Consider the following 25,617-nt stretch of genomic DNA (forward strand, 5'->3'; position numbering starts at 1 on the left):
CTCTTTGCTTCCGCAGAGGTTGGATTGCCACAGCGATGTGACTTGTAGGGATGCCATTTATTTACTTAGGCAGCCCTACGATCCTAAATCTTCTAATGCGAGAAGATTTATTGAAATTTATTGAAATGCGGGCTGTTCTCTAGGAAGGCTAAGTTAAGTAATCAGCAGCTTTCTAGAGGTCATTCTCTTAGGATTGGCAAAAAAGGGAGTGAGGTCTGTACTACAGTAATTTCTGTATTGTATTAGATCTTGATGTTTGCTCACTTTCCAGGGAGGGGAAGAGTCAAGAAGAAAGCCAGAATCTGTCAGTGCAGGAGGTATCTATTACTGTGTCACCGCCCCTGCACCTGGAGAAAGAAGAGCAAGAAAAGGAGAAACAGAGAAGGGCTCAGGAGCTGCTGATCAAGATTCACACCAACAAACAGAGAGTAAGCATCACCATCCTTTTCTCTGAGACTCAGAACTTCCTGTCCTCGGGTACTGTTTGTAAAATTGAAGTTAAAAAATCCTAGTTATCATTTTTCTTTTCCTTTTTCTAAGCTCTCCTCCTGATGTCAGGAAAGTAGAAAAGCAGGCCAAGAAATACAATGTAAGACCAGGAGTGAGAAATCCAGAGACACCACACGCAGTCTGGGTCGCAAGCGTACCCAGTGGAAGATTTCATTTTGAGTTGTGGCAAAGATGTCACTTCCAGTTGCAAACACAAAGGCTTCTGCAGCTGAGGAACAGGCAGATGTACAGAGGCAGCGGCTGTAGAGCAAGATTTGCTTTCCCCTGGGGAAGGAAGTGGGGAGGGAGAGAGTGGCACAGAAGGGTGTGAGAAGCCCTTACTGTGTGTATGGGAAGATATTTAAAGGTTGCCTTGAAGACCCTGGTACAGGAGCAGGGATAGGAAAGAGGAGAGAAGTGCTGAGGGTCTGGGCTGACTTCTGAGTTGTCTCCAAGAGGTGAAGTATACACACAGTAACTGGGTCCTTGAACATCCACTCCCACCAGGTATAGGGGAATATTCTGTGATACTGCAACAGCTTGGGACAAACATGTAGCCTTTAGTAATTCCTAGTAGGAAGCTAGTTCTTTTTCCCTGGTTACTGACTGTTACTCCCCTGGTTTTGAAAAACAGCACAAGAGAGGTGCTCTGAAGGGAAATAACACAAATTTCCTGGAGTCCTGAACCCACCTACCTGTTACTGGGAGATTAAGCTGGAGAAACTGGTTGGGTGAAAACAGTAACTGGTTTTATTCGTAGTTAAACTGTAGGGGAGCTTCCCACCTGAAATCAGCTGCTCTCCATGTCTCACCACTAGGGTTTCTAAAGGTGAGGATTTTCCCTTTTTCTCACCCTGAGAGTTTACAAAAGTAAGAGAGATTTTCCTGCTCATTTCTGATGCTGCAGCCAGCTCTGTGTTAAACATGTTGCATCAAATCCTTACAGTTAAAGAGAGATTTTTGTACTCAAAGATCTTGTATGGGTGGTTTCAGCAAAGGGAATAAACTGCCCTATGTGCAGTATGTATACCATCCATCATGTAATGTTTTTAATTAACAGAACAGTCATCATTAATATCTAATTCTCTACATCTAGATTTTATTTATTTATTTTTTTTTCTATCAGAGAATCTCAGCTTTTATGGTGATTCTCCCCGGCTCACTTCATCTCCCCGTCTGCTGGATGTGAGCTTGGCTACTGTTTAGCCGTACGCAGCCTCTTTCCAGCACAGTCTAAGCTGTGAAGATAAGCCTAAAGGAAGCCACAGAACAATTTAGAGCTGGCGTAATGTGAAAAGCCGCAGCTTAGCCGAGCTAAGCAATAGTGACATTGATTATTTTCTTAAAGCAGAAAGAAATAGCTAATGCATTGACATTTTGTCCTTTTTGTAAGTTTTCATTTGGAGATTTCAGTGACCGAGAGGAATGCAATTATTACAAGGCATTATCACAAAAGGGGAACAGCTGAGTCCTGTGAGTTGACCCACTTGGAGGATCAAAATGAACAGTGTCTGCAGTGGCAGGGCTAGAATTATGGGGTAGATTAGATAGCAAATTGCTGTTCTGTACAATGTAAATCACTCCCAGAGGCAGCGAGTCTAATTACACAATAGGGGAATGGTTTGGCTTCCTACGGGAACAAAGGTGAGCTTAGGTCTTGTCATAAATTCACACTGGGAAGTGTCTTGAGTTTTGTCTAAGTTGGAAAAAAAAAAATCAGCAACTGGTCCATGGAGCTGTTTGTTAACTCTTCTCCACAGAAGTGCCCTTGTTTATAGAGTCTTAGGTGTTTTGCAGATTTGGAAACATCTTTCCCACCTCTAGAAACTGTTCCTGTATTCCTCACACATTTTATTCCTTATTACACTTGGTGAACGCAGCGTGTTTCACTCAAAAGCATGGAACCCCATGGTGTTCTCTTTCTAGTCTGGCTTTTGCAGAAGACTACCTTTGCTCTGCATTATTTTATTTTACCTTCAAGGTATCTATAGAAAGTGGGGATTCTAAAAAGAACCTCAAAAGCAAAAGTCAGATAAGGGGGATGGTGGGGAGGATTGGCGTTTGTGTTGGACTATATCTTACTCATTGGTTTTCTGAAATTCTCCCATGCAGTGCATGCAGCGACATTTCTCTGCTTGGTACAAGCTCATTCTGGAACACAGAATTAAAATGGGGAAAGCCACAGCTCTTGCTGACTGGAAATGCCAACTGAAGGCCCTGCGAGCCTGGAGAAACTATACTTGGACCCAGAAAGCACAGCAGGAGACACAGCAACTGGAAGTCCACCTCCAAGACCAAAACAGGTAGTGACCATGCACTGTGAAGTTCCCCCAGCTGCAGCAGTACCCTCTGTGGTGATCAGAGGGCTGTAAAAAGGGGCTTGCCAGTTAGCCAGCAGGAGGAAAACAGAAGCTTTTTGAGAAAATTGTTACATTGCTTACAGTTTGATGGAGGCCTTTTGGCACAGATGAAAAGGAGGAAAGAGAGAAACTAGAGCTTTAGCACTTTCCAACAAGCCTGCAACTCTCTATCTAGGTATTTTCCCTGGAAATCTCATTTTGGCTTGCTCTAAGCCCCAGATAATAGGAGGGTATCTCCTACTTCAGTAGTATTACAGCCATTTTGACCAGTCCCTTTCATTAAGGCTGTTGGATGAATTCCCTGTCAGCAGGGGAATATCCTTCACTTGCAGGTGTCTGGGAGGCTGTGTGGGGAGGCACTGGCACTTCCCCCTCTCTGTGCAGCTGCCCAAGCGTGACAGAGGGAAAGCAAAATGCCAAGTGACATGACACTTACTTCAAAGTAATGGGTGTCATCTCTGCATTCCCATTCCTCCTTGGCAAAACACTACAGCTTTGGAGGGCCTCCAGAGCAGAACAACAAAAAGACCTGGGAAGTTATGGGGCCCAGACTACTGTACTTGATGGAGTTGTTTCAGGCAGGCTTGGACAGAAGCCTCACTCCTACCGTAACAAAAGTGCTTTCTCATTTAGGAAAAACCAGCTGTCTGCAGAGCATAATCGGCGGCGGCTTCTGCGCTGCTGCTTTCTAGCATGGAAGCGCTGGAGCCAAGCAGAGACAGAGAAGCGAGAGCTGCAGCTCAAGAGGGAGGAGACAAAGAGGAAGATGGCACAGCTGCTGGAGGTGGTGTCACTGGGGAAGGGTGACCTGGACGGGCCACAGGAGGCTAGCAAGCCTCGGACAGCAAAAGTAAACCAGCATCAAGTTTTGCAGCAAGACAAGGTAAAGCCTTCCATGTAGCTTTCTCCATCAGCATCCCTGTAATCTCACAAAGTACTTTTGTGCCATCCAAAATAAAGAGCAGAGGAAGGTTTTTTGCCCAGGGTGACCCCCAAATACCAGCCTACCACTGTGCAGGAGGGAAGCTGTTAAAGAGCAGAGGTAACCATGAAGGACAGTGGATGAGTTTTAAAAATAAAATGATCTCTTACGCTGCCAGAGAACAACCCTTCATGTACTCTGAGTCGCAATGAGCGTCCCACCCCCAGATCACTTCTGCTGAGAGATTAGTTACATCTTTGATGCCTGCTTAGACTGAAAAAGAATAACTTTTGACTGCGTGACGAGATTTTGTCATGGCAGTGCAGCTCTCTGGCTTTTCAGAAGTGGGGGGGAAAGCTGTCAGTGAATATCTCAGGATAATGCACATCACAAGGAGGTAGGAGAATCAGGATGCTTCCTGAAATTGGCTTTTGTCAGAGCCTGCCTTTCCATCTATAAAACCTGTAAAACAGCACCCAGTATGAGAGCTCATACATACAGACATGCATATTACAGTTCAAGCTTTTCATTTGCTTAAATGTCTGGCATTTGATGCATCTTCTGAGAAAACAAAAACCAAAACAAAAAAAAAACAGGTGTCAGAGAAAGTGCAGCCTGACTCCCCTCTGTGCACCAGTTTCATGGTAGTCTTCTACCTAAGCTGGAGAAGAGGCAAGATCTTGCCTCTTCTGTAATCTACAGCCCTTTGTAGATTATTCTTCCGTTTGAAAAGAGGCTGTCTAGTCGATCAGCTTCGTAGATGACTTGTATTTCATTTTCAACAACTGTTTTTTCCTTTATTCTCGGTCTGAGCATTGCATAGGGACAACAGAGTCCAAAAGGGATCGTGGTAATCCCTGACAGATGAGCTAACCCTTGAGAAATGAACTGTCCTGTGCTGTGCTCCCTGACAAAATGGTTGGGATAATATGCCTGCCAGAGCTCTTGCCTGATCAGGATTTCCTCCTCTCAGGGAAATGGCACACTGCTTCTCAACAGTTTTTTTTCCCAACATCCTTCCAATTATGTGCATAACTGGATCCCTCCGACTTGGCTAGGAACTGGATGAAGACTGTGTAGCTGAGATTGCCCTACTTTTCAGGCCCCTCACTAGATTTTTCATTCAAGAAACGCTTATTATGTGGAAAGGGCAGAAGAGAGCTTGATGTCAATTAATGCCAAATCTTCCTTTTCCTTTTTTTCTTTCCCAGCCAACTGAAACATGCCTCATACAGGAAGAACCCGACCAGACCAGAGACCGCTCTTGTTGGGATGCTGCTCACACATCTCATTCCTACAGAAAACCCAAGTTTGCCTGGCAGATCACCCTAAAAGATGCAGCCCTGAATGCCCAGGACCAGGCTACGTACAGGAATCAAATAGCCACTCTCCCCCAGCAGTTTCAGGCACCCAGTCCCAAGACAACCCCTGCTTATGGTAGTTGTTTTGAGCACCGTTACGCCTTCCAGCAACGTCTAATTGAGGAGCAGAGGCAGCAGCTTCAGAAACAGCAAGAGCTGATCCTTGAACTGCAGGAAAATCAGAGGCTGAGCAGAGCTAAAGAAGAGGCAGCACAAGCCATGGCAGTAACCCAGGCACTTAACAACCCTGCTTCACAAACCAGGGAGTTAAAAATGGAGAGCGGAAGACAATCCAAATGCAATACCACCCCTTTGAGGTATAAGCCTCCTTGGTAGAGCAGGATCAGTTAGTCATCATATCTTATTTCTACCCAAGTTGAGCCAGAAGTTGGCAGGAACGCCTCAGTCATACTAGTGCTATCTGCTGTTCCTCTTACCTGTGACCTAGCCTCAAGGGTAGCGTTGGTCTCGACACAGTTCTCATCCTCTGTGTTTTGCATTGACTTGATACCACGTGATCCATACAGGGTCCACTTAGGAACAGCAGCACTGGAGCGTTACACATAATAGCAGCAGGGATTTAGTTAGGAAAAGAGAGAAACTGTCATACTCACTATTTCACAACATGCAGCAGCTCAGGGTACTCATCTTCTTTGTCAGGATGCATTAATCCTGTTTCAGGCAGAAGAAAGGTGCATAAAGGGCCCACAGTGAAAATGTAGCACAGTGAAGGATAGAAACTACAAGGCTTGTTTCTCAGTCTCGGGTAGTAGATGTGAGACGTGGTTTGACCGAGCTCACTGACTGATGTCTTCACTCTTCTTTTTCATAGCCTGCCTGTTTCTCATAGGTCCCAGAACACCAGGGCAGTGACACGAGGCAAGAGGCCCTCCACCCAGCTGACCTCAGCTCATCCCATACTGAAAGGTATTGTTCTTGTTAGAAAAGACCATGCCAGACCACTTTCCTCAATAGCTCATCTGGAAACTTCTGTCTTTGCCTCAGCCTTGTTGGTTGGTAACAGTATGCAAATAAAACTTCTCGCTCTTTCCCAGCCTGACCACTGCTGTGAGAGCGTGAGCTGTTTTCATGGCCACGTCAGGCATCTGTAAAACCTTGGCCACTGCAAGCACCCCAGGTCGATGCTCAGAACGCTGTGGTAGTGGTTACTGCTAACGCTTGTGACTGTTTCTGGTGTGACAAGACTCTGAGAGAAGCTCTACAGCTCGTTTTGCTGTCAGTCTTACTCCCATCATTGCACATCCAATCAACACTTACACTGACCGCACATTTTTACCTGCCTTTGACAGAGGTATTAAGATTTCCAAGGGAATGGCCTACCCAAAGTTTTGTGAGACAACAGTAGCTAGTCTGGGGGAAGAGCTCCAGATCCTTCCCATGTGTGAGGTAGCTCCTCTTCTCTAGCCATACTAGAACAGCAAATACACATTAAACATGGAAAACAGCCTTGTCACAGAGTAAGTTAAGATCAGGTTCTGCTGTATCCCTAGGTTATGTTCCTCCGTATCAACCTAGGGGTAATCACAGCCTGCAGAAAAGACTGGTAAGAGATCGTGGTGATGTTTTATCAGTCTTGGGATCACCACAGATTGTTGGCCCTGATTGCTGTGTATTTTGTTAACTTTGTTCAGCTCCCACACTGCCTAGTAGAAGCCATCACTCACTGATTGTCTGAGCTCTGTACAGCTTGGACAGTAAGAGTATTTTCAGAGCACTCAAGTGCTTTTCCTTGAAGATCCCTAAGTAGTTAAGTGCAAAGTTATCTTCCCTTGGCAGAGAATCCTGGCACAGCTGAAAGGAAAAAAAGAACTTGAGAAAACCTATTGTGGTCAAAGCAATTAAATGCCCCTCCAATTATGGATTGTGCTTTGTTTGTGACTGCAGAAGGAGTAAGCACAGGTTCTCAGGTCCACTGCATGTTCTGTGAGATCAGACTAACACCTTCAGTGATAGCCAGCAAGACTGCAGCATTGCAATTCATCCCCCCAAAGCAGCATTAAGGAGTTTCTCACTAAAGGGACCACATACCCATATGTCACCGTGGCAGGGATGTTTTTTGTCATGCAGTCACTCTTAAGTAGTTGGAGCTTCCTAGAGACTTTATTGCAACTGCTGCTAAATCAGGTGCCCTGAGCCCCAGTGCTCATTCAAGGAAATAAAGAGATAAAACTTCTGGGCAGACACAGCTCCTTTTATAATTCAGGCTGTGACTGTCAACCAAGGAGGGTGGAGTGACTCTAACTGAGTCTTAAAAGAGTTTGTGGGTTCCTCGTTTGTGAAACTGCCAGCCATAAGAGGCAGCAGAAAGCAAGTCACTTAGTGCTGGCATTGCCGGGTCACCAGGGGACCTGGTAGTAGAGAGAAGGGGTCATCCTTCCCATTCACCAAGCTTGTGCCATTATCCTATAGCTCATTTGCACTAAGACTTATGTCCTTTTGTTGTTTCCACTTCTGTAGCTATGGAGGAGAGAGCAATTCAGCGGGCAGAACGGAGGAGGAAATTAGAAGAAGCCAAACAACAAAGAGAAGAGGAGAAACTGGTAAGGACAGCGGAAAATGAAACAAAGACTCTTTCACGCTATTCCAGTCATAAGAAATGCTATTTTAACACCGTGAAGTTGTAAACCGAGAAGAGGCCCTTTAGCCAAATGAGTTTTATGGCTTGTGAGAAAGCAGATGTCCAGCATACATGAAAAAGTGACCCCACTTGCCCTGCCATATCCAAGACAGACATTTCTTGTTGATGCTTGCTGTTACAACTCTAGAAGCAGCTTCCCTTACCACCCCTCCACCACCTCTCTCACACCTACCTCATGGTTGTAACCATCGTTGCCAAGGATATGGAACTGAAATCCACCTGACTGGACCTAGCAAATGGTGGGTTTTCCCTTTCCCGTCTGGTCAGGTCGCGTGCAGCTTGAGGATGTGCTCTCTAACCTTGTAAAAATGCTGCATCTCAGTTTCTATCAAATCTCTTCTGAAAAAGGAAGATATTGACAATATTTGCATAGTTAATATAGAAATTCCGTGATATGCATCAAACAGGAGCCTTCTTAGCTTAAGGCATTAATCTGTTACTGAGGTCATCAATCCTAATTTGCATTAGGATTAAAAAGCTCAGAAAGCTGGGGTCCTAAAACAACCAGTGTTTCTTCTCCAAGAAAGAAGGATGTGCATGCATACTAGGAAGCTTAAACCTTAGAGAACACTTCAACCATAGGGTGGGCAGACAAGTGTTAGGTTAGGTTTCCTCAGCTACTGCTGCCATGATTATAGAGACTGGAAGAAGCACAGTCGTTATAACAATGCATTGTCTTGTGGGGTTTTGGCTTTTCGTGCATACACCAAGAACAAGAACTTTGTGGAATGAAAGCAGGCTGGGGTTTGCAAGGGGAACAGCTGAACATTCAGAGAAGGATATTGTATGTACGCATGTACCACATATAACCAGTGCTGAAGTAAAACAGCTTCTTTGGTCTTCAGTGTTTGGGGAAAAACATATGTGAGTACCTGTAATGCTGTTTAATATGCAGATATAAGACTTCAGAGCAGAGCCCGGTGGTTCAGTACTTACTTTAGCAATCATGTTATCAATAAATAACCTGGGGTATGGTTTTAAGTGTTTTAGTGGAAGAGTGGGCAAGTACTATAACTTAGGGCAGAGAAGGATGGCCATATACAGGTAGAAGAAAGAACATTACCTCCATCCCCTCTCTTCCACCGTTCATTGTTAGGTACAGATTATGTCTAGTATGTGACAAAGTCTGCTTCCTTCTGAAGTTTTCAGGTTCTGGTCAGTACTAGAATTGTCTGAGAAAGTTTAGAGACCTGTGTTCTCCAAAAAGGTCGCATGCACTGAACTAAAATTTATTTTCCTCCATTTTCTCCATTTCAAGGCCCAGATGAAGGCTGAAGAGGAAGCACGTCAGAAGAGGGAGGCTGAGGAAAAGAAAGCTCAGCAGGAAAAAAGACGGGAGGAGAGGAGGCTACAGAAGCTGGTGACCGAACACCTCTGCCGTCTCCCCCACTTAACAAGGATAGAGAAGAGGAGCCGTTACCCACTAGCAGAGTCAGCAGCCAGGGCTGTGAACTGAAGGTCCTTGTTAGTAGAGCAGTGTTCCACTGCACAGCACCAGCTGTACCAGCTCACCACCTTCCTCTTTTTTTAGGGACATTAGAAAAAGGGCTGTGGCCCGAACATGCTGTGAAGCATGTACTGTCCCCATCTCACCAGCCAGACTAGAGGTCCCAGCTGGTGGACATCCACTGCTGATCTACAGCCACGTAACCCCCACAGTGCCAGCTTGTCTGGGCTACTTTCAGGCTGCTCCTTCCACCTGTATCCTCTTCCAGCATACACAGTGATACCAGTCATAAACACACAACAGTAAACAAGCCTGGGAGATCTATGAAGGGCAACCTTCCAGCTGAAGAATTAGCAGCATCCTCTCCTTGGAGCTAACAGTATCCAGCAGCCTAGGAATAGCCCCACGTCCTTCTTGTTACTTGCAAATGAGCTATACTAATAACCCAAATAGCACCACACTTGAAATCCTTCTGGAATTTGACCTACAAGTGCTGTTCTACTTGCACTGAGTGTTTTAGGATGTTTGACCTTCATCTGTGAGCCTCAGTCAAAAATAATATTGTACGGTTATATAATACCCACATACCTTCCCTGCTATTTAAGCTAGATTCCATGCATAGACCCAGAACCATTTTTGTACAGGTTTTCAGTCTAATTTTACAGATGTAGAAAGCTACCCTTCTCAAGCTCACCGAAGCACCCTTCCTCACGTGGATGAAGGCCCATCAAAAGAAATTTGGTGCTCTATCAGCACTGCGGGTAGCCACAGATTACAGGGACGGTGTGACTGTAACACCAAACTGCGGTGCTGAGGGAAGGCCGTACATTCACACGGGGCCTAGGAAAACAGGTTCTAATACACTTGGTCATGCCTGATCTGCACTGCTAATGATGATGCAGATCCCCATTTCCCGTGAGATCAGGACCTTCAACTCCAATATGACAATCGTAATGTTCATTTCATGCAGACTGAATTAAAACTACTGCTCTTTGTGTTGTAGAAAGAGCTGGAGAAGCAGAGGAGGCTGGAAAGAGAACAGGAGCTCCGGAAAAAGGCCAGAGATCACTATGAGAATGTCCTGATGAGAAAATTGGGAATGGTGCCATGGAAGAGGCTGAGGGAGCAAGCCAAGGAAAACTTGGTGGTAAGTGCTGAGGATAAAGGAAAGGACTGGCGCCATGGGAGGAAGGGAAAAAGAATGGAGAAGGGAGCAAAAACCTTAATGGGCTCTTAAGCCAGGTAGAAATGGCAAAGAAAAGATTCTCCTTACACACCCTGCCCTACATTACTGCTCTAAATCAACTCATCTGACAATAATCATGAAAGGTCATCAAAAACCCACAAGGGTGGCCTCCTCATTTATAGCCGATTAAACAGGAACCAAAAGGACAGAGAAAGAAATGAATTTCAATCTAATGAGAAGTCATCTTTTGTTAGCCTACACTTGCCTGCAATATTAACCGCCACTTGACTTGATGCCAGTAACACAGTGGGAGTTAGTTTAGTACGATACAGCCAAAAAAATAAACTGAAATTATGTGATGTGAGCCTGCCAGTTCTTTTGCACCACAGCAAAGCTAATCAGATAATTCCAAGGTGTTGTATTTATTAATTAACCCCAGCCCATCACTAGGGCTTTCCTTCTGCCTGGAGTGAGTGCTGGAGCACTGCTGGCCACTGCTAGAAGTAAGATACCACAGGTGACAATCCAGGGATCTGTTCTAGCCTGGCCACGCCTTCAGCGCAGAAGAGCTAGTAGCTTCTGAGACCCTGGCACACAAATATTGCTAATGAAACATTTCTGTATGTGAATGAGTTGGCATGACTTATTAGAAGTAGACTAATAGCACTCAACTGTATCCTGAAAATGTAGCCAAAGCCCAAGGCTAAGCTGGCAAGCTTCCATTTAAGTCACTTGAACTGTAGCTGCTGAAGAGCTCAACCAAATGCACATGGGTATCCGGCTGGGATGAACTAGGGGGATAGCAGCTGCTCTGTAAGTCTGTCCTGCTGTTCAGCCTTAAGGAGCAGGTTGGACTGAACTGTTGGGCCGTGCCTCTGCTCCATTCACAACAGGTCAAACCGCACGTCTAATTCAAAAGGATGTTCTCTAGGAGTGACACAGCAGTGGTCTGATAGGGAAACAGGTCTTGTTCCTTATGCTGCCACCTCTTTGTGGGAATTTAATGCTGTAAGGTATTCCAGCTGCCAGACATCTGCAATTTAGGGGCTCCCAAAAGCTGAGGTAATTTTCTAGCATAGCCAGCTTTCAGTAGCTGAGGCTTTTGTAGTTGCTAGTCCAGATAACGAGCTGCCTTCTCTCCGCCTTTGCTCAGGTGGCCGAGAGGCACCACTGCCTGGGCCTGCAGAGGAAATGCCTGATGACTTGGCTCCAGCATACCCAGAGCAGCCTTTCGGAGAAGGTGTCTCGGGCTGAGGACTTCCATTCCCACATGTTGCTCAGACAAAGCTTCAGAAACTGGCTAAAGGTTTGCCTGCACCCCAGTGGAGAAACAATACTAGGGGAGCCAGCCGCTGCCGTGCTTACCCCTCACCACCACTCCACACACCCACAGCCCAAATATTGCTGCCTTGCTCTGTCCCTATGCCAGCACCATTCTCTTCCTCAGAGGCCTCCTTCAGCTCTCCACCCTCTATCATCCTCTGCAATCCAGGACACTCTTCTACATGCTGTGCCCACTTCCACCTTCACACTTTCCCCTTGCTCCCTGCTGATTTTCCTCCACTACTGTTCCCTACTGTCCCTCACAGGCACCGTCTCAGCTTGTTCTGTATGTGTTTATTGGGCTGGGGGTGGGAGAAAGAAGCCATTCTCACCTCTTTCTGTCTCCCTTCCCTAGTACAAGGATTATCTGTCCAGTCTAGAAGAGAGAGCAAATACCCTCCATGCAGCCTGCCTCAAGAGGAAGTTCTTCTGGGCATGGTTTGACTTGGTCATGGCGGAAAAAAACACCTTAAGGGAGAAACTGAAGATTGCTACTGAACACAGTGACAAGTAAGTGCATTCCCTTGCCAGTAGATCTTTTTACTTGGGTCTAATTCTACCCCATAGAATACTTCAGAGACTCCGCTCTTGACAGAGCAATGATCTTCTCCCCAGGAAGATGTGAAATGGGTTATATACTGCTGGTACTTTGTTTCTGTCATGTGCATAGACAACAGCAGCATAGGGTTATGGTAGAAATTTCTGAACAGCCTGGAAAAGGAAGTTTAGTCATATCCTTCACAGGACTTTTAACTCTGCTGGAAGAGAATACAGTGAAAGCCACTAAGTGGCTGAAACTTTCTAAGCTGGTTAGCAGATCTGGCTGTGCAGCTTCTGCTAAAAGCTGCCTTAGGAAAATCTTTAAGTACAATTATAACAAGCAGTAATTGTGCAGGAATTACACTGTATTGTTTTGTCTACTGTGGATAATTTGGTTTACAAATCCAAAGCTGATAAACTTAGAAACCCTACTTAGGGATTTTTTTGTTTTCTGCCATCATCAGCCTGGTTTGGCAGGAAGAACTAGAGCAGACAGTTCTATTGATCGCAACAAGAGCTGGATGCACCCAGTTCATTGTCCCATGACTGCGTTAGCTGTGCATTTTAACAGGAAGAGCTACTATCAAGGTTCAGCAGAAAACAAACATGTTCTCCTACCTGACCATGAAAGCACATCAGTTGCACACAGTCATGAATAGGCTGTGCCTGTCCTATAGCCTAAACAGGACGTGCAGCACCTCGAAGGAAGAATTAAATGAAATTAACTCCATGTGGGGTAAAACGAACCTGTTCTAGCTTGCTTAGTCCATGAGATCAGAACAGGGCCTGGTTTAACCCAACCAACCAGCAAAGTGGAGGAGGCAGGAAGAATTCAGCCCCAGGAGGAGACTGGATTCATTCTACAATGCAACTTCACCTTAGGAGCAAAGTCACATTGTTCCTCTTTACCTCCTCCTGGCAACAGGCAGTTCAGCCCTTGGCACAGCGCCCTGCTCTTTAGAAGGGACTGGTGCTCCCTGTTGCCATATGGGAACCCGGGGTAAGGCACCTTCGGTGGGGTGCTAAAAGTCAGGTAAGAAACAGGGCCCAGCTGCCCACGTCCCCAAGTAGTTGATCTGGACTGAGCGAGTCTGCATTTTCCATTTGTGCTTCTCCTGAAGAAGCAGTTTTCAGAGACTGCTTATTCTTTAAGAAAGAAGTATTTTCAGGGAATTCCCTCTTGAATAGAAGTTGTTTTGATTACTTAGCATGTTATGCATACATCTTAGTGTCATCACTTTGTTCTGTGCTTCCCTCATTTCTTTTAGGAGACTTATGCTGAATGCATTCAAGGCTTGGAGGCAGTACCCCTTACTGATGAAAAAGGAAAGAGAGAGGGAGGAAAGGAGGAACCAGCTACGAAGGAGAGTAGCTGAAATTCTCCCCGACTTCCAACTGTAACAGAAGAAACTGGCCAGACCAACCCAAGTGCATATGGAACCTACTTTGATGATTTCACTTTGACTTGAGGGGGCTCTTGCCCACAACGTCCTCCTGGTGTGAAATCTCCACTGGGTCGTCTGGGCTAGGTGGCAGCGAGCCCTAGGTAGCCAAAGGCTAGCCCAGGGTGAGCTTTAGCCCAGGACCCTTTCTTCATGCAGAGCTGTGGCACTGACACTAACACTCCCCCATCACAGGAGGCACGGAACTAAAATGTACCTATTAAGCAGAAACCTGGTGCTTTCTGGTGCCAGTACTCTGTAGGGCAACAGCTTGATCGTAGAGCAAACAGACTTCACTGTCAGCTGATCCCTGCTAACCCCTGCTGTGAACTTGGACACCCAGAGAACAGCTTCTGGCTAACTGTGCCAAGGAAGCGTGGATGAGAGAAGGCAAGGGAAGAGCTACTTATGCAAATCGTATTTACTAACAGTCCAGGTTACAACATCACATACAGACAATTTAAAAGCTGGAATCTAAAACCTGGACACTTTTACAGGGCACAGTCTAGTTTACTGGGCTGGCCAGGTCACAAGCAGGGTGCTTTGATTTTGGGTACAAGTGGTTATTCCAAGTTCACAATCCTCTGGCTTCACATCCATCATTTAAACATTTCCCATGCTGGTCAACTGTAGTATTTAAAGATGGATTGTGCAAGTCTGTCTAGGCCCTTCCACTTGATCCAATACCTCAAATAACACCAAATGTATATATATATATATATATATATATATATATATTTCAAAGTGCTTTTACATAAGCTCAAACAGAAAAAGAAGGTTTCTCATAATTCTTGAGCCTTAACCTGCAGCACAGTGCAGATATAGTAATGCAGGGAAGGTACAGTATGTCTTCTCTCAGCAATAGCATAAGGGAGGAATCTGGAGTCACTTCCCCCTCACAAGATAGGCAAAGTTCTCTCCAAAACGATTTGGCAGTATGCAGAGTACTTGGGCAATGCGAGGAAGGTGACAGTTTACTGTTATCCATTGTACTGGATCATTTTTAAAACCTGTATATGCCTTGAAAATTTCCAATAAACCCAAATCTGAAATGAGCACAAGTGAGTTAGTGTGAAGGCATCAGAAGCTGAGGCACTGGGCTGAAGACCCATACAGAGAGCTTGCACGGATCTGGCCAGAGCCTCCCCTCCGACACAAGCCAGGTGTCCAGGAGACCCCAAGCGTCCTTCTGAAGACTGTGTCACACCCAGCTTGCCTCTCACCACAGCACCTTAACATTTACCCTCTCCCCAGGGCTGATTTACAGACCTGACCACCAGCAGGTCAGATGAGCGCCTCATCCAAGCACGGGGAGCTGAAGGTGCTGGGTGGCGTGTGGGCGAGCACAGACCATCTGGCTGTGGTAGGAGCAGATTGCGAGAGGAAGCTACAAGCTGAGAAAGGGCTGAATAACTTGTCTTGCAGGGAGGAACAGGCACTGCAGAAGAGTGGCAAATTTCGCAGAGGTATGCGCCAGAGAGGCTAGCAACAAGCTGAGCAGGGGCTGAATGTCTGGCTACTCAGCGAGTCAGGGTGCACCAGTATAATGAACTGCAGATTCTTCCCCCAACAACACCACCACAGTTGAACATTTTGTGCCCACTCACCATCCACAGAAATAATGCTGCTTCTGTGAGCACAGTTCACCCCTCAGGACTTGACATACAGTCAGCATTTGCCTTTGAGAATGGTACTTTGTCTCTAATGCTCTTATCTTCTAGGGTTTTCTGTTAGTAGCTTTAACAAAGCTTTTCCTATTAAGTTGCTCTTCTGCTGGATGGTTCCAGCAGCAAGCAGCCAGAAGATGCAGGAGCTGTGCTTTGACACTCCCTTGCCCTTAACTACGACTAATCCCATGCTAGCACGAAGCTGAAGCCACAGTTTAACCCAGCTAAGAGGCAGAGATGGTGTTCATGGATCAGGCACACTCCTACTAAGCCCAGTCCCAAGCCAAGGGGAGGGATGAAAAGACCCCATTTAATTAATAACTAGTGGAAACAACTCATCCCTCCTTGGCAGAAGCAAAGCTGTGCCCAATGATGCTGTTGACAGACTGCACAGGACACCCCTAAAATCTGCAGCATGATGTTAGCACTTGGCTAATGAAAGCTCCAGCAAACAGTTCCCAGCAGGAGGGTGACGAGCACGAGGGTGACACACGTCAGGCTGAACAAACAGCTTTGGCCTGCAGCTGTGCTGGAGCATCCCTCCTGCTTCAGCTCTTGGTTAGATGCTGATGTCGGTGCCTTAATGCTGGTCATCAGCCCACACTCAGCTCAGACCCACTCCTTCCTGTCAGCTCCTTGCTTTTCTTAGCCAGAGAGGGAGGTGGCTGCAGAGCCAGAGCCAGGCATCCCTTCTCCAGCAGAGCAGGGAGAGGGGGCATTTCCACTGGGGCGTAACAGCAAATTCACAACTGTGAAATGATTGCAAGCTCCTCATCCCCAGCCAACACCTGCCCTGCTGAGTTCTTACTCACATGCCTTCCCAAAACCTTGACCCCTGAAATATTTGCTTTTTGGTGATCAGCACACGACTCTCTACCAACTGGTAGAAACCTGGCTCACTGCTATGAAAGCTCCTCGTCAACAAGCGCACAAGGTGACCTTCCAAGACAAATGGCTAAACAGCAGAGAGGTGCCACCTGGGCAAATCACAGCAAAGCTCTGGGAACCAGCAAAGGCATCTGTGATTCTGTTCGTCAAAAGTCATTTTGCCTTTTGGGAGACACCCCAAGCTGCCAGCAGGATCAAAGGATCCATCTCTTCCCACTGTCTGCACAGGGAGCATCCATGTTATTTCCAAACATGGCTTAGAAGAGTTTAAAGGCAGAAACTTCCTTCTCAGGGTTCTGGATGCATTGTAGGGGCAGATATACGAGGGAAAGCAAGACACTGGACAAAAAGGCTAGGAACCCAGTCAGATTACACTCAGTATCTGGTAACAGATTGCTCTCAGAATTCAAGAACCTAGTTCAAATCCTCACTGGAGGGGGGCAAGGAGGTATCCCAAGCTTCTGTAGTGGTGAGGACTGCCAACAGGTCTGTTTCATCCCAACATGAATAAATGCACATCAGCATTTGCAGAACTGCAAGAACACTTGTTCCCAAGCTTCTCCTTAGCCTGTTGTTCCCTATGAATGCCCACTTCACAGTGGCCATGAGATGAGGGCCCTTTTCACTCATTTGACCTGGCTGAGCATGCTGGCATAAATCAACAGGCAACTTCACAGATGATTTCCAATCATTTATTGTGATTCATAATTGCATCCATTTGAAAACATTGGATAAGATGTAAACTGGCCACACACACATACACACACCGGTCCTTTCAACAGAGCTCACAAATGTTTCATGAAGTTTCCTCCTAAAGCTTTGGCTAGGGTGGGGGAATACACACCCCACTCCCCAAGGCAGACAGATCTTCCAGAGGCTGTCATTCATTCTGCATGTTATCATTAAAAGCAGTTCCATATAGACAAAGATCTTGGGAGGCTGATTTCCCACATTTCAGAAAGAACCTCACCTGTCCAGAGAAAGAGTTTCACTGTACAAACATCCTGGCAGTGGAAGAAAATCCTAGGAAAATGTGGAATTCTTCGCTGAAAGCAATATAGGAAAACACATCCATAATCACACACGCTTCCTGCCCTAACGAGGTAATATACATTCATATAGAAGGAGAAAGTCGAGCACATTATTAAGACATTAGGCAGTGAGGCAGTACCCATTTTATCTCTAGAAGAAATTTTTACAGCAAATGGTTTCATCAAGACACTTGAAAGCAACCTACTTAGAAGAAAAAAAGCACCATCATAGCATGAAGGCCGAAATGTGATTAGAAGTCGCAAGCAGCACCAACTCAGGCTCACGAGTGACGAGTTAAATGGAGAAACAGTCTATGGGGGGGGCTGCGACTTGTCTACAAAGAAGCACAATTTCAGGAGCACACTCAGAGTGTAAAGCCACCAGTTACGCAGTATCTAATGGGGCGCGGTTCTTAGCACAGTCACCAAACTACAGGGTGCCGGTATTTGTACACAGAGGGCTTAACACTACGACAGCAGCAACATCAAGACCCTGGCCCTTCAAGAGTCGCCCTGAAGACCACGCTAATTGTGGAAAAACAAATGCCTCACAAGGTCACGGTTAAAGCAGGAAAAATTCATCTCCACGTCTAGGTGGGGAAACATTGAGGCTAGGTATCACCCACATCCTTCCCTGCTTCTCATCGACTCCATGTCCTCTCTTCCTACATGGGGAAAGCTTGGAAAGGGCCAGCAGCACAGCTTTCTTATTGCCACGTAGGTAGGTGCCTAGGTGCCTGCACTTTTATGGGCAAGGCACTGGTCCGTGCCTTCAGGCCAAACACCTGGCCTGCGAGTTGCCTGCCTGGGGTAGTGGGAAAGAGGGAGCCAAGGACTGACCTGACCCTCCAGCCCTGCCAAGCTGCACAAGGTTATAATTTTTCAGTGGTCAATATTGAGCCCAGCAATAAAAGAAATAAATGAAGGGCCCTTAGTGCACAAGGGATCCCAACAGTCTTCCCTCACTGGAAGTGAAAAAGGGAATATTACTCTTCAAAAGCTTCTTGCTGCTTCCCAGGGCTATTAAAAGGAGAGCCCCAGAGCATGCATCCAAAAGGTAGCAACTCTTCCGCTCTTCCAGACAGCAATAGATCGTGTTACTGTGTGTGTGCCTTGGGAGACAGAAAGCACAACACAAATCCTCTCAGGAAGAAGCCAGGAGGGTAAACAAAACAAAAGCCATGTCCTTAAAGAAAGGGTCAGCAGCGCTATGCAGATTCGAGTGACATGAACTTCCTATTCACTGGAGAATCTCAGCACCGAGTTCTCCTTGTACAAAACCCCAGTCTTACAACCATTTTACTGTCCTGAACGGTTCTGGTTCCCTCTGGAAGGAGTGCAAAAATAAAATTTACTTTGGCACTTTATCCCACTATTGAAGTGGGCTTGAATGTCCATGCTGCCAACGTCAATGGCACTGAGGCAGCCTTGCTGTAAGCTCACCAGAAGGCAAGGGACAAGGTCATAGTGGCACATGGGCTGCAGAGTGCTAACAAATACCTGCGGGACAGTGAGCACTACAGGGACAGGCACTGCCAGGGGAACACGTCTGTCATCTGCCCAGCTCGCAGCCGGAGGAGCAGGACTGAGAAGCCACTCATCTCAAACCTGTAAGCACTCCCACAGCTTGCTCAGCTCAGGGACGTGTGATTGATCTCCATGGCATGGGGTTGTTTAGCCCTGGCAGGAATGCTGACTTCTTCCCAAGGGCCAGCAGGATGAGGTCTGAGATCACAAACCTGCTAACCCACAACATCCCAGTGCCCAGGGCTGCCGAGCTTCAGTTCATCTCACCAGGCTCCACAGAGTGCATGTGTGCCATGGAAACATTTAGACAACTCATGCGGAGGTGAGGTTTTTGTGTAAAGCTGAACTCCTTGGGGCCAGGCTCCAGCTCCAAACAGTCAGAAGGTCATGCTTAGCTGCCAGAGGAATAGCACAGTCCAGCCAAGTGCCTTCAATTCACGCTGGGGCCAGGGAATTGGTCAGAAATCTTAGTGTGGTCAGTAAGTCAGGAAGCATGAGAGGTGTCCCCTTTACCTCATACAGGATTGCTCACTGGCTGGAAAGGAGTAGCTGTTTCTGTGCAGCCCCATCCCAAGTGCAGCTGCACATCAGTTATCTGATGGGTATGAAAAGTGCAGGTGCCAACTGAGGAAAGCAAACAGCACGAAGAGGGACGTGGTCTTCACCTTAAACTGGGGCATGTAATCAGGAGCATACACACCAAATATGGCAGGGATCTCTGGGGACAGCCCTAATTCTGCCGTCTTTTGGCACCGTGTACCAATTGTCTGTTCTAAGGAGAAAAGGTAGTGGGGCACTCTGAATTTGCAACACCCCCCCCATCTACTGGCCACACAAGCAGAAGCATGAGCTGTGCACGCTGCACACGCATCTGGAACTAACAAGGACGAGGCTCTTCCACTGCTTCTGAATCTTAGGCCTAAGCTCCAACTCTTATGCCACAGTCACAGGCTTTTCCAGCCAGACCTGTCTGCAGGGCCAGCACACAGACAGGATTTAAAACAAAAACAAAAAACCCCACCCACAAAACTAGAAGCCATCCTCACCAAAGCCTTGTGACAGCAGCTGAAGCTGAAGTCTGGGTAATAATAACGTTGCAGGCTGCCAAGGAACACACGGCCTTCCTGCAGAACATGTTCAGCACGTTCATCTGCTGCCGGGGGTCAGCTACCCCAAAAGCAGCCAGCTCTCACACCCCACTCTACCTCCCTACACGTAGAGACACTGAACTCATCAGCTTCCCAGCCTGAGAAAGCAGAAGCCAGGCACCGAGGCTGATCCCACTGACAGGACTGAGAGGAGACTGGATCGTTTATTAGCGACATAAGCGACCCCAACCAAAACACTGCCTACCAAAGCCGCAGCTAGCAGAAGAGTCTACGCTCCCGCAGACTCCCTCCTTCTCAAGGAGGAAGGAGTCATTTCCATACAGCAACAGTAACATCAGGCAGCAGTCTGTTTTCCCCTCATACCCCACTGTTACATGTTGCTTCAAAACATTTCCTCCTTCCTTGGTATGTTTACCTGCTGTCTCATGTCAGAATCCATAATCAGAGCAGAAGCACTTTCAGGGAGTTGAGACGAGCTGTCAGCCCAACAGAAACTCAGCTTACAAAAAGAATGACGAGATCAAAGATGACAGCGTCTTCTCACCCAGTCAGAGAGACAGGGCAGGAGACGAGAGGATCTTACAAAGCCCTACAGGAATGTTGCTCACAAAGGCACTTAATACAAGCAGTAGCATGTATACACAGCTGGATGGAATAGAAAATGGAAGAAAAAACACGCCAGAGAGGAGGGAGCTGCTCAGTGACTGCCTGGACAGCGTCTTTTATCCAAGGAGCCTAGCTTCTGCAGCGGTGCATGTTATCTATATTAAAAGCTCACCCTCCTGACATCTCCAAAATGCTGCATGTAGGTATGAGCCAGGGATTCCTTAACCTTAGCAGGAACCAGCACACTCTGAAGTCCAGCAGCAGGTTCCTCTTGATGCCAGAGTTCATGCCTAACGAAAAGCCAAGTTCTCAAAACCTTGTCTTCTTCTTCCTGCTGAGCCAAGCCAAGCGAAGCTTCCGACAGTGCAAAAAGGCAGCAGGCTCCTGCTCTCCAGGTTTGTGCATATGGCTTTACTGCTTTCCGCAGCCTATTGCTGGCTGATGGCACGCGAAGAACCATTCTGCCTGGGAAAGCCTCCAATGTCTGTGACAGGGTGGGCAGCCCATACACCGACCACGAAGGAAGGGTGTGGAGGGGGGAGTTCTAGGGGAAGGGGCCGTTCCCCCGCTAAAGACAGTCAGTCAACGTCATCTGCAGGAAAAAAGGCTGTCAGACGATGTCTTCAGCAGAGCGCAGTGGAGGGGGAGACCCCAGACTCAAGAAGTGGCCCCAGTTGCATAGAAAGCCCCTGTTGTACTGGCCAGTGTCTATCACTAACCCACCCAGGAGCCTGCGCCCGGTGTTGTCGCGCAGAGCCAGCCGAGCTTCCCTCTCGGTCACGTTGAAGCTGATGTTCAACAGCTGGATGAGGAGGATGTATCCCATGCCAGCTGTTACAATGGCACAGTACCACACACAGGTGAACGACAGAGCAGAGCTGGCAGCAGGGAAAGAGATGGGAAGGAAGCCATTTAGTTTTGGAGCAGCTGCTTCAGAGTGACTTTCCCTGGTAATCGCTATCCTTTCAAATCCCTATCTACATCTGCTGCAGCAATCTCACTTTGCTGCTTTCATCAGATAATCCTTAAAGGCTTTCTCAAAATTAAAGCTTCATGGCTTACTTAATGACAGCTTTTAGCACTACCAGAGCTACTCCTGCACATTCCTGTCGTGCTACCTAGCTCTTTGCTCTCACTGCTGTGAAAGCCTTACGTGAGGAAACGATGGTGCTTGCACCTGACAGATGATGGAGTACAGAGGAAGGCAGAGCCACTCATGCTACTGTGCTCTGTGCACCAGCAGCAGAGCCAGTCACCAAACACGTGTCTGGTGCTTCTCGCCACCCTCCCAGGCAGACAAGGCATATTAATGCTGTCTGTACTGAGCAGATAACTTGGAGCGACAAAGCCACTCGACAAACACCATCTCTTTCCTCAGCGAGGCAGCACGCTGATTCCAGACTGTCAGACTATCGCCTTTCACCGGGAACAAACATCTGAAGGGTGTATCTATGTAGGATGCAGTAAATAAAGACTTCAAATCCCAGCTCCTCCAACAGTTTCCTGGATGTAAACTGTGAGCTCTGAGTCTCAGGCTCCCCACCTTGGCAAAAGCAGAGATGCATCCTTGCTTTCCAGAGCTTTTTAAGGAGCACTTTTTGATCAGGTTTGACAGCCAATAGCGCTGGCCATGAGCACAGAATGAGGAAAGGCAAGGAGCCAAGCTGCCTGCTCAAGCTTGAGTTCCCAGCCCAGCTCTCTCTCGTGCAGACGTCTCACCTGTAGTCGGAATAGGCCCCAGGGCAGTAGAACAACGCCACAAACAGGGTTCGTCCCCTACAGATGGTGTCCAGGGTCAGCGTAATCCCATAGACAGAGGTGAGCATGAAGAAGGAGAGCGCAAGGATGAATGCTTGGTGGTTCTGCTCCCCTACACAGCTGTTAATCCTCCAAAAAGGAAAGAAGAAGTTACTTTGCTTGGGAGGAGAAAAGGAAAAAAGAAAAGAGCTTGCTTCTTTTTTTTTCTCCCTCCCCCAACCATCAGTGAACCTCATCTCCAAGGTCTCGCTACAACACAGGCAGCTTCAAAGCAGCTTTACAGCTTTTTATAGAAAGCTTATAGGCACGAGTCAATAGACCAGTACGGTAGGAACAGTAGACTATTTGCCTCAGAAACTTAAAGGAAACGTAGTATCTTAAGCTAAGACATTTATACCTGCTGCTCCTTGATTACAGTACTGTGCGCAGGCAGCTTTGGGTTCCCTTGCTCCCAGGTGAGCACTTATGCAAGTTAACTGCAGGATTGCTAGTGCTCCTCAGACCAAGTGGAAAAAAAAAAAGACAAAAGAGACTTAGACAACCAGGAGCAATTCTGAAATATGCTGCAGAAATCAGCAGTGGTCGTCCCACTTAAACAGCAAATTTACTTTTTGAAAGAACATCACGGAACATTTGGAATAGGCTAGGGAAAAAAGATGTTAACTTAAAAGAAAAATGAGAGGAACAAAAAATACATGGCCTCAGTTGTGCCAAACCTACCAGACACAGTGATGATCCAGTCTCCTCACACACCTGCCACAAAGCCGACAGTGCCCCGCTCGGGCTGGCCTGACCAGCTGGCATTTAGCACACCAGTCCTTTCTCATACCTTCTAGCCCCTCAGCTGAGGCTCTGGAGTAGCCTTTGGCCTCCCCATTCACAGCACGGCCGCTGGCAGCTCCTGCCAAAGCGACTCCGTGGAGCCCGTTGGAGCTCCCTCGAAGGTTCTTGGGAAAATCCTGATGCGATGATTTGCCATCACCTGCTGGGATGGGAAGGTAGCCGGGGTCTTTCTTGGCTCGCGACAAGGCTGCAAGCATGAGAACTAACCCAGAGGTGAGAAGCACCACTTGGGAATGCCCCACGTGGCCTCGGGGAACCACCTCCTGCAGAAAGACATAGTACATGTAGCCCAAGGAGAAGAGTCCCAGGCTCAAGAAGAAGAGAGTCCGCTCCTTCCTCCTGTGGGTGAGGTAGTAATACCACAGCACCACCACGGGAAGAGAAGTCAAGATGACCAGTCCCAGCAGGAAGTGCAGAGCCGCGATGTGGAGGAAGACAGGCAGCAGCACGAGTGGTGGCACCAGGCTGACATTGATCTTCACGGCCCCTGCGAACCAAGGGACGCGGCAGCGGTCTGCAATGTCATCGGCGATCCTCTCCAGAGCTCCTGGGGGCAGGGACCTGCAGGTCAGCCACCTGTTGGGGATGGGGAGGGGGAACACAACGAAGAGAAAACACAAGGAACACCTGGGGGGGGGGGGGGGTCTCTCTGTGGAGAAGAGGCGGCCACCCCCGTTAACTGTGGGCAAGGGGGCTGGAAAGTTTCCCAGTGGGAAAAGGGAGGGCAGGGAAACGAGGAGAGCGGGTGCGCGCTGAGGGGGTCCCAACGGTTGAATTCCCTGAGGGAGCCCCAACGGTTGCTGTGGGGAGGGGTCCTAACGGTCGCTTCCCTGAGGGAGAGCCAACGGTCGGCCGTTTCCCTGAGAGGAACCCAACGGTCGCCGGCGGGGGGTTCCAACGGTCGCTTCCCTGAAGGGATTCTCTGAGAGGACCCCAACGGTCGCCTCCCTGAGGGGACCCCAAGGCGGGTGGGGGGCTGGGGTGCCCGGAGCCGTTACCTGTCGCAGCCCTCGTCCAGCTCCCGGCAGTCGCAGCAGCACGCCGCCAGGTGGTTCCGCCGGCCCCGCCGGTCCACGTACTCGCAGCAGCACAGCGGCTCCTCCATCGCGGCCGCCTCCCTGCCTCCTTCCCTCCCTCCCCGCCGTGCCCCAGCCCTGAGGGGAGGGACGGGAGCGGGAGGGGAGGGGGCGGGGGGAGGGGCGCGGCCGCACCTCTCCGCCCGCCCCGCCCCCGCCCCCTCCCCTCAGCAGGTGCCTCGCGCCCGCCCCCGCCTCCTCCCCGCAGGCCCCGCCCCCCTCCGGGGGAGCCCGGCTGTTATTGGTCCGCCCGCGCTCCCGGCCCCGCCCCCAACGCGGAGGTGTGCCGGGTTTCTCCCCCCGCCTTGGGGCCCATCAAGCTGACGGCGGGACGGGCCAATGGCTGCGCGGGAGGGGCGGGGCTAGGCGTGACGTAGAGGCACCTGGCGTAAGGGGGTAGCGCTTTTCCCGCGCGGGTCATTCATTGATGGCGCGGCCCCACAGGCGCCATGGGGGCGTGATGGGGGCGGGGGGGGGAACCTCGCCCTGCGCACTCCAGGCACGCTCCCAGTGACACGGGGAGGAGATGGCCCCTAACACACCCAGCTCGCTGCCTGCAGAGGTCGGTGCTGCTGGGCGGACAGCCCCCCAAAACAAGGGGGTTCCCCTACAGGAGAGCAGCCCCCCAAAACAGGGGGTACCCCCAAAACGCGAGGGGTACCCCTACAGGAGCGAGGAGCCAGCGTGCTGCTTCTAGAAAGCTTTATTCCGTGCGGCTGTGGAGCCACCATAGAAAAGAGTCCGGAGGGGACAGGAATGGTCCTTGTCCCACAAGTCCTTGAGTACGTGTCTCCTTGGGGTTGAGGGCTGGGGTGGGCATTAGCTGTCGGGCTTGCTGCTCTGGGTCTTGTTCAGGTGATCAAAGCTTCTCTGGAGCATGGAGAGGGACAGCTTCAGCTGGGGAAATAAATAGTGAATTAATTAATCTGCTGGTGGGGGCCATCAGGAAAATCCCATCTCCCTCCATCTTCTTCTAAGGATTCCATCCCATTTCCTCCTCCCTTCCTCTATAAATGGTTGCTGTAGGGTGTTTTCTTAACAGCTACACTCTACACAGTTTATCATACTGTACTATTAGTAATTATAAAGCTAATAATTATCATACTGTAATGTCAGTAAAGTCTTAACACCCAGCTAGACAATAGCACAGAAGTTTCCCTACTCATTTTCAGTCATTGTTGACGTTCATGGCAAATACTTGAAGGAAAGTGGCAGCAAGGCATAATCAGACTTTTTTTAAAATTTATTTTTAATACCCAGCCCTCCCTGTGCTTTTTCATGTACAAGATGCAATTAGGTTGCTGACAATCCTCAGAAAACACAGGGTGAAAGGACACTGATGCGGCGTGACTTCCCCACGTAAGTGTTACTTGGGATGGGAGA

General features: G+C 48.3%; 3 protein-coding genes across 8 annotated transcripts in view; 1 reads left to right on the top strand and 2 right to left on the bottom strand.

Annotated features, from left to right (window-relative positions):
* The window catches only part of CCDC191 (coiled-coil domain containing 191), a 19,246-nt gene extending 5,439 nt beyond the window's left edge, over positions 1-13,807 (top strand). For 2 of the 3 annotated variants that reach the window (XM_035314869.1, XM_035314866.1), the window contains 11 exons: positions 272-428; positions 2,602-2,792; positions 3,483-3,732; positions 4,983-5,449; positions 5,965-6,059; positions 7,611-7,693; positions 9,050-9,151; positions 10,242-10,385; positions 11,578-11,730; positions 12,103-12,257; positions 13,556-13,807. In XM_035314869.1, coding sequence (XP_035170760.1) covers positions 272-428; positions 2,602-2,792; positions 3,483-3,732; positions 4,983-5,449; positions 5,965-6,059; positions 7,611-7,693; positions 9,050-9,151; positions 10,242-10,385; positions 11,578-11,730; positions 12,103-12,257; positions 13,556-13,688 — 1,930 coding nt within the window. In that variant the 3' untranslated portion in view covers positions 13,689-13,807. The remainder of the gene's footprint in view (positions 1-271; positions 429-2,601; positions 2,793-3,482; positions 3,733-4,982; positions 5,450-5,964; positions 6,060-7,610; positions 7,694-9,049; positions 9,152-10,241; positions 10,386-11,577; positions 11,731-12,102; positions 12,258-13,555) is intronic. The other variant, XM_035314868.1, reaches the window with a different exon arrangement.
* Positions 13,808-20,356: 6,549 nt separating this feature from the next.
* On the bottom strand, positions 20,357-24,397 carry ZDHHC23 (zinc finger DHHC-type palmitoyltransferase 23). Its single transcript, XM_035314878.1, has 4 exons — positions 24,157-24,397; positions 23,036-23,734; positions 22,277-22,444; positions 20,357-21,435 (listed from the first exon to the last, which is right to left on the bottom strand). The coding sequence occupies exons 1-4, from the start codon at positions 24,261-24,263 to the stop codon at positions 21,168-21,170; spliced, it is 1,242 nt and encodes a 413-aa protein (XP_035170769.1). The 5' UTR covers positions 24,264-24,397; the 3' UTR covers positions 20,357-21,167.
* A 522-nt stretch (positions 24,398-24,919) lies between these two features.
* The window catches only part of GRAMD1C (GRAM domain containing 1C), a 49,665-nt gene continuing 48,967 nt past the window's right edge, over positions 24,920-25,617 (bottom strand). For all 4 annotated transcript variants that reach the window (XM_035314871.1, XM_035314873.1, XM_035314870.1 and 1 more), the window contains one exon: positions 24,920-25,131. In XM_035314871.1, coding sequence (XP_035170762.1) covers positions 25,054-25,131 — 78 coding nt within the window. In that variant the 3' untranslated portion in view covers positions 24,920-25,053. The remainder of the gene's footprint in view (positions 25,132-25,617) is intronic.

Source organism: Oxyura jamaicensis, chromosome 1 (genome assembly GCF_011077185.1).
Source record: "Oxyura jamaicensis isolate SHBP4307 breed ruddy duck chromosome 1, BPBGC_Ojam_1.0, whole genome shotgun sequence".
NCBI lineage: Eukaryota > Metazoa > Chordata > Aves > Anseriformes > Anatidae > Oxyura > Oxyura jamaicensis.

What these genes read in the sequence shown, in the direction of transcription:
- ZDHHC23 (XM_035314878.1), bottom strand. Translation starts at nt 24,263, where the DNA reads ATGGAGGAGCCGCTGTGCTGCTGCGAGTACGTGGACCGGCGGGGCCGG. An exon ending in CTGGACGAGGGCTGCGACAG is followed by an intron (nt 23,735 to 24,156) that starts GTAACGGCTCCG and finishes CATCCCCAACAG; the next exon opens with GTGGCTGACCTGCAGGTCCC. An exon ending in CTGGATCATCACTGTGTCTG is followed by an intron (nt 22,445 to 23,035) that starts GTAGGTTTGGCA and finishes TCCTTTTTGGAG; the next exon opens with GATTAACAGCTGTGTAGGGG.